Source organism: Phoca vitulina, unplaced genomic scaffold (assembly GCF_004348235.1).
Source record: "Phoca vitulina isolate PV1807 unplaced genomic scaffold, GSC_HSeal_1.0 scaffold249, whole genome shotgun sequence".
NCBI classification, from domain to species: Eukaryota; Metazoa; Chordata; class Mammalia; order Carnivora; family Phocidae; genus Phoca; species Phoca vitulina.
This window is the reverse complement of record NW_022589939.1, coordinates 33282-41054: the sequence shown is the minus strand read 5'-3', so window position 1 is coordinate 41054 and position 7773 is coordinate 33282. Positions and strand designations below refer to the sequence as shown.

At 42.9% G+C, this 7773-nt stretch overlaps 1 gene segment (V, D, J or C); it reads right to left on the bottom strand.

The window, feature by feature from the left end:
• Window positions 1-625: 625 nt before the first annotated feature.
• LOC116629064 lies at window positions 626-1085 on the bottom strand. The segment is given in 2 exon segments: window positions 626-915; window positions 1029-1085. Coding segments are annotated over 2 exon segments (336 nt in total).
• Window positions 1086-7773: the final 6688 nt, after the last annotated feature.

Genomic DNA, 7773 nt, shown 5'->3' with positions numbered 1-7773 from the left:
GGAAACTGGGGCCCCCTGTTAACCCCTCCAATGCTGCAGCACCACCCCAATGACTTCACCCCATTTCATGCTCCTCGGACACGGCTTTCCTTTACAACATGTTTAACTCCTGTGTCCTCTCTCTTTCCCCAGACACGGTCTGCTCCCTGAGCATGGGGACACGTCCTGTCATGTCCATCTGCGTCCCACATCCCTAGGCTCACATGTGGCACACGCTAGGTGTTTAGTAAGTGGTGTGGATGCATATTATCTAGACAGTGTTCTATCCTCAGTCAGATACAGCTGGACTGTGTGCGTCTGTTTCTGTCCTGAGCTGTCACAGACTCTGTTCCCCAGGGCAGCCTGCCCCAGGGACCCAGGACTTTCTCCTTAATATGAGAAAATCCTAAAATGCATTCCTGCAAAGGATAGGCTTTGGGGCCTGAACTTAAGAGAATGTGGATGATTTTGTAGTCAAAGGTCACTGAGATTGGTCTCAGACGATAGTTTAGCACAAAAAAAGGAAGCAGCTGATTTGGACAAGAAGGGGGAGCTGCACAGGGAGACCCAATGCTAGGGGAACAGCAGGTTTTTGTCTCACTTCCCCACAAGCCTGGGGCACTGTGTGAGCACTGAGACTGCTGTCTTATGCTGAGCAGTAATATTCAGCCTTGTCCTCAGCCTGGAGCCCAGTGATGGTCAGGGTGCCTGAGCTGCCAGACCTGGAGCCAGAGAACCTATCAGGGACCCCCGAGGGTCGACTGCTAGTACCATAGATGACAATTTTAGGGGCCTTTCCCGGGAGCTGTTGGATCCAGCTCACACCATTACCACCCCCGATGTTGGAGCTGCTTCCAGTGCCGGAGATGGTGACCCTCTGGCCCAGGGTCCCAGACATGGAGGGCGGCTGAGTCAGCACAGACTGGGCCCAGGACCCTGCAAAGGGGAAAAGCACAGAGAGGGTGATGCTGGGGTTTTAAAACAAGAGGAGGAAGCCAAGGCCCATGTGTCCTCCAAGGGCCCCTTCCCTTGTCCCTGCATGAAGTCACCTGTGCAGTGAGCGAGGAGGCTGAGGAGGAGAGGGGACCAGGCCATGGTGGAGGTCGTCACCGGTCCCACCTTCTGTGGTCCAATAGCTGAGAAGAGCCTCCCCTAATCTCTCCCTTCCCCTCTTCATCCTCTGAGAGAAGGAGGGCCCGGCCATGCAAATGAGACCCCAGGTCTCTGACCCCTCCCTGGCCCTGGATCAGGTCCCTCTGCCTGAGGAAGTGGGGTGAGCAGGCAGTGGCTCTGAGCTCCCTTGATCCTCAGAGACAGGCCCTGAGTGCCCCCTAGTGTCCAGACATGGTGACCAGAGCCCATCAGACACAGCTCCCTCCATACTGCTCTGTCCACTCTTCCCTGCATTAGGGCCAAGCCATATGCCCCATCTGCTACCTCCCATGACTTCAGAGCTCACAGTATGCTCTACTTAGTGACCCCAGGGTGTGTTTACCCATGTACCCCTTGTATGAGGTAGTGGGTCACAACTGACCTCGTGTCTCTTATCCAAATTCCTCTTAGATCAGGATCAAGTCCAGAGCACTGACAGGTCCCAATGGACACATGGCCCCTTTTTTGCAGGATTCAGGGACTTTCCTCCTATGTGCCGTTTGCCTGGTTTCCAGTCTCTCCTTCCTCTGAAGTTCCCGCAGCACTGAGGAGATGGGCAGCTCTTCATCTCAGGTTGTATTTAGAAGCCCTCATGTGCATTTCTTGAAGGGTTACACACTGAAAGTCTTTGTCATCTGTCACTCTTGTCACTCTTTCCACCTGCTCATAACAACAGTTCTCCATACACTAGCCACTCCTTGTATCTGTCCTCCAAGCACATAAAGACAAGTCTGCAGGATCCCTGCCCCGTGAGGCCGTGGGGGGCATTGACCTCAGAGCACAAAGGCAAACCTGCCAGAAGTTCTAGGAAGAAAGGAGTGAAAGATACAGATGCTGTGACAGGGACCTAGTGAGAGTTTATGTTTTAGTCACCAAACAGCCAACCATGTACTTTAAGTGAATGTGTGTTATTTATACAAAATTCCTTTCAGTAAGATTGATTTATACTCTAAAAATGTCATTGTGAAGATGCAGATACAATCAGTAGTGTCCTTTCCCTAGATATGTGCTTCTTGCAGAGAGAATATGGGTGGAAAGAGTGGCTAAAAACACGGATGGAAAACAGTGGAACTGGAATGCCTTCTGTTTTCAATAGAAGAGGGATTTATATACTTTTTCTAAAAATCACTTGTTTGTACAGGACGCCCAGTCTTCCAGGTAGGAAAGGTCAACGTGATGCCCAGGGAAACCCATTGAGGGGCCTGTTCCTATGAACTCAGAACCATCCCGCTGACCAAATTACCAAACACAGACAGAGCTTCTAGGACAAATGGATTTGGGGTCACAGCACTCTCTGATGTTGGAACAGCTATGGTCCCTCAACTTGGCCCAGCCTGTTCAGGATAAAAGAGTTATTCATTCAGCCACCCATGACTAGAGAAATGGATCCCTACTCTCTAAGGCCAAATAGATCATAAATTTCTGTCAAAGATCCTACATTTGAGTGGTGGAGAAGTGGAGATAAGGGGGCCTGTGTCCTTGAGGTCACATGCCTTGAGGGTGCTAGGTTGGGACAGATGATTTTCCATCAAAGTCCAGCCTAACTGGAGGTATTACTGGAGTGACTAAGGGAGTGGCAGCCCAGTCCTGAGAGCACAGGGAGGGTGTGTTTCTTGCCCCAAAGATCTTGAGCTCCACGGAGCAGCACTGAGGCTGCAGTCCCAGAATCAATGTAATGATCAGCCTTAGGTACCGACTGGAGCCCAGAGGTGGTGGGGGTCTGAGCTGCCCAGGGGGACAGAGACTCACCCTGGGATTCCTGAATATCGGCATCGTCCCAGGAGAGTGTGCATGACAGGGCGACTGCGCTCAGTGTGGGGATACTGAGAAGGACAGAAAAGTGTTAGCCCTCTGCCTTTCCTGAGCAGGTCGGGGGCGGGGGGCACCAAAGGAGCCTTCACAGTCTGGCACACACAAAAGTGAAGATGGCTTGTCCATGAGGGTTTGCTGAAGAGAGGGGCTATGGGACTGAAGATCAGGGTGCAGCCATTTTTGTTTCTATCCTCTAGAGATGCACAAAAGGCCTACAGGGAACAAAAGTCACACAGAGGAACCACTAGCATCTCACGCTGAGCCTGGCCCCCTGGCTGGGGCGGTGCAAGTCTGCCCAAGCAAAGACATTTGCGAATCAGTGTGGCAAGGCCCTCCCTCAGAAGACCAGCTGGAAGAACAGGCAAAAAAAAAAAACGGAGCACACAGGACTTCAAAACTCCAGTGCTATGGGAAAATAATATGTAGAATTCAAGTTTTTTTTTTTTCTCATGATTAACTTTCAGTTTAAAATTGTTCTTTTCTTTATTTTTTCCTTTTCAATTAGTTTCTTATTTTATCAACTCTTTCTTTTTTAAGTCTTTGTTTAACTTTCACTTTTTTACATTTACATTTTATAGATATATTCTTCATTTTTGGCTTCATTTCACTGTATTCAATTTTATTTTTGTATGTATATAAGTTTTGCTTTCTTTACCATTTTGGAATTTAGTGTCTTCTAACAAACAGACCAAAATACACCCAGGACCAGGTGGATCACTCTGTTTTGTCCATGTGGGAGATTATATTATTCTATATACCCCCTCCCCCCCTTTTGTTGTTGTTGTTGTTGTTGTTGTTGTTGTTTCTGACCTCTTCAGATTTGCCTAGTGTGTATTTCACTTGGGTCATGGTTGATATATATATATTTTTATTTTGTTCACTCATTCATCCATTCTTCTCAGGGCAAATGACTAGAAGTGGGAATTCACAACAAAAGAAATAACCAGAAGTAATACTCTTTGCTGCAGACCTAATCAATATGGATATAAGTAAAATGTCCTAACTGGAATTCAGGATAACAATTATAAACTCACTAGCTGGGCTTGAAAAAAGCACAAAAGACACTAGAGAATCTCTTAGGGCAGAAATGAAATCTAATCAGGGTGAAGTGAAAAATGCTCTAAATGAGATGCAGTCTAAATTAGATTCTCTAACACCTAGGGTAAATAAGGCAGAAGAGAGAGTAAGTGACATAAAAGACAAGTTGATGGGAAGGAGAGAAGCTGAGGAAAAGAGAGGAAAACAATGAATGAACCATGAGGGGAGGTTTTGAGAAATCAGCAATGCCATAAAATGAAACAATATTAGAATTATTGGAGTCCCTCCCTGAGGGAGAAGAAAGAGAGAGAGAGAGGGCCAGAAGGTATATTTGAGCAACTCATAGCTGAGAACATTCCTAATCTGGGGAAAGAAACAGGCATTCAAATCCAAGAGGGGAGAGGACGCCTCCGAAAATCAGTAAAAATAGATCAACACCCTGACATATAAGAGTGAAATTTGCAAATTGGAGAGATAAAGAGAAAATCCTGAAAGCAGCTAGAGACAAGAGGTTCTGAACCTACAGGGGTGGACACATTAGACTGTCAGCAAACCTATCCACAGAGACCTGACATGCCTGAAAGGGCTGACATGATATATTCGGGGTAATAAATGAGAAAAACATGCAGCGAAGAATACTTTATCCAGAAAGGCTGTCAGTCAGAATGGAAGGAGGGAGAAAGAGCTTCCAGGACAGACAGAAACTGAGAGAATATGTGACCACTAAACCTGTCCCACTAGAAATATCAAGGGTAATTCTGTAAGCTCAGAGAGAGCTCAAAAGTAACATAGAAAAGAAAGAAACAGAGACAATCTACAGAAACAGGGACTTTATAGGTAATACAATAGCACTAAATTCACATCTTTCAATAGTTATTCTGAATGTAAATAGGCTAAATGCTCCAATGAAAAGACACAGGGTATCAGATTGGATAAAAAAGCAAGACCCATCCATATGCTGTCTACACAAAAGTCATTTGAGATCTGAAATCACCTCCAGATTGAATGTGAGAGGGTGGAGAACTATTTAATATGCTAGTGGACATCAAAAGAAAGTTGTGATAGCAATGCACATATCACACAAATTAGATTCTAAACCAAAGCCTGTAGTAAGGTTTGAAGAGGGACACTATATCATATGTAAAGGTTCTATCCAACAAGATCTAACAATTATAACTATTTATGCACCTGAATTGGGAGTAGCCAATAATATCAACCAATTAATAACCAAATTAAAGAAACACTTTGATAATAATACAATAATATCAGGGGGGCTTCAACACCCCACTGACAGCAATGTGCAGATCATCTGAGCAGAAGATCAACAAGGGAACAAGCATGTTGAAAGAAACACTGGACCAGATGGACTTCACAGATACATACAGAGCATTCAATCCTAAAGCAACAGAATACACATTCCTCTCAAGTGCACATGGAACATTCTCCAGAACAGATCACAAACTGGGTCACAAATCAGGTCTCAACCAAAACCTAAAGTTTGGGATTATTCCCTGCATATTTTCAGACCACAATGCTTTGTAACTTGAACTCAAACACAAGAGGAAATTTGGAAGGAACTAAAATCCTTGGGGTTAAAGAACATCCTACAAAAGAATGAATGGGTCAACAAGAAAATTAAAGAATAATTTTTAAAAATCATGGAAACTAATGAAAATGAAAAAAAAAGAAACTATTCAAAACCTTTGGGATACAGCAAAGGTGGTCCTAAGAGGGAAGTACATAGCAATACAAGTTTCTCTCAAAAAATTAGAAACATCTCAAATACACAAATTAACTGTACACCTGAAGGACCTGGAGAAAAAACAGCAAATAAAGCCTAAACTAAGCAGGAGAAGAGAAATAATAAAGATCAGAGAAGAACTCAGTGAAATAGAAACCAGAAGAACAGTAGAACAGATCAATGATTCTAGAAGCTCTTTCTTTGAAAGAGTTAATAAGATAAAAAAACTCTAACCAGACTTACCAAAAAGAAAAGAGAGGGGACCCAAATTAATAAAATCATGAATTAAAGAGAGATCATGACCAACACCGAGGAAATACAAACAATTTTAAGAACACATTTTGAGCAACTATAGGCCAACAAATTAGGCAATCTGGAAGAAATGGATGCATTCCTGGAAACTTATAAACTGTCAAAACTGAAACAGGAAGAAATAGAATATCTGAATAGACCCATAACCAGCAAGGAGACTGAAACAGTAGTCAAAAAACTCTGGAAAAACAAGAGTCCAGGGCCAGATGGCTTCCCAGGGGAATTCTACCAAACATTTAAAGAAGAATTAAGACCTATTCTTCTGAAGCTGTTTCAAAAAATAGAAATGGAAGGAAAACTTCCAAACTCGTTCTTTGAGGCCAAGATTACCTTGATCCCAAAACCAAAGACCCCATCAAAAATGAGAATTACAGACCAATATCCCTGATGAACACGGATGCCAAAATTTTTACCAAGATACTAGCCAATAGAATCCAACAGTACATTAAAAGAATTATTCAGCACAACCAAGTGGGATTTATTCCTTGGCTGCAAAGGTGGTGCAATATTTGCAAATCAATCAATGTGATACATCATATTAATAAAAGAAAGGACAAGAACCATATGATCCTCTCAAATGATGCAAAAAAAAAGCGCATTTAACAAAATACTGTGTCCTTTATTGATTAAAACTCTCTACAGTGTAGGGATAGAGGGAACATACCTTGAAACTATAAAATCCATCTATGAAAAGCCCAGAGTGAATAACATTCTCAATGGGGAACAACTGAGAGCTTTTCCCCAAAGGTCAGGAATGCAACAGGGATGCCCACTCCACCACTGTTGTTCAACATCACACTAGAAGTTAAGCCCCAGCAATCAGACAATGAAAACAAATAAAAGGCATTTATATCAGCAAAGAAGAAGTCAAACTCTCACTCTTCACAGATGACATGCTACTTTATGTGGAAAACCCAAAAGTTTCCACCCCAAAATTGCTAGAACTCATACTGGAATTCAGCAATGTGGCATGTTATAAAATCAATGCACAGAAATCAGATGCACTTTTATTCACTAACAGTGTGACTGAAGAAAGAGAAATTAATGAATTGATCCCATTTACAATTGCATCGAAAGACATAAGATACCTAGGAATAAAACTAACCAAAGAGGTAAAGGATCTGTACTCTAGAAACCTCAGAATACTTATGAAAGAAACTGAGGAAGACACAAACAGATGGAAAAACATTCTATGCTCATGGATTGGAAGAATAAGTATTGTTAAAATGTCTACGCTACCCAGGCAATCTACACATTCAATGCAATCCCTATCAAAATACAATCAGCATTTTTCACAGAGCTGGAACAAACAATCCTAAAATTTATATGGAACCAGAAAAGACCCTGAAGAGCCAGTGTGTTGAAAAAGAAAACCAAAGTGGGGTCATCACAATACCTGACTTCAAGCTATATTACAAGGCTGTGATCATCAAGACAGTATGGTACTGGCACAAAAACAGACACATAGATCAATGGAATAGAATAGTGACTCCAGAAATGGACCCTCAACTCTATGGTCAACTAATCTTCGACAAAGCAGGCAAGAATATCTAATGGGAAAAGGACAGTCTCTTCAATAAATGGTGCTGGGAAAATTGGACAGCCACATGCAGAAGAATGAAACTGGACCTATTACTTACACCATACACAAAGATAAACTCTAAATGGATGAAAGACCTAAATATGATACAGGAATCCATCAAAATCCTAGGGGAGAACACAGGCAGCAATGTCTTCCA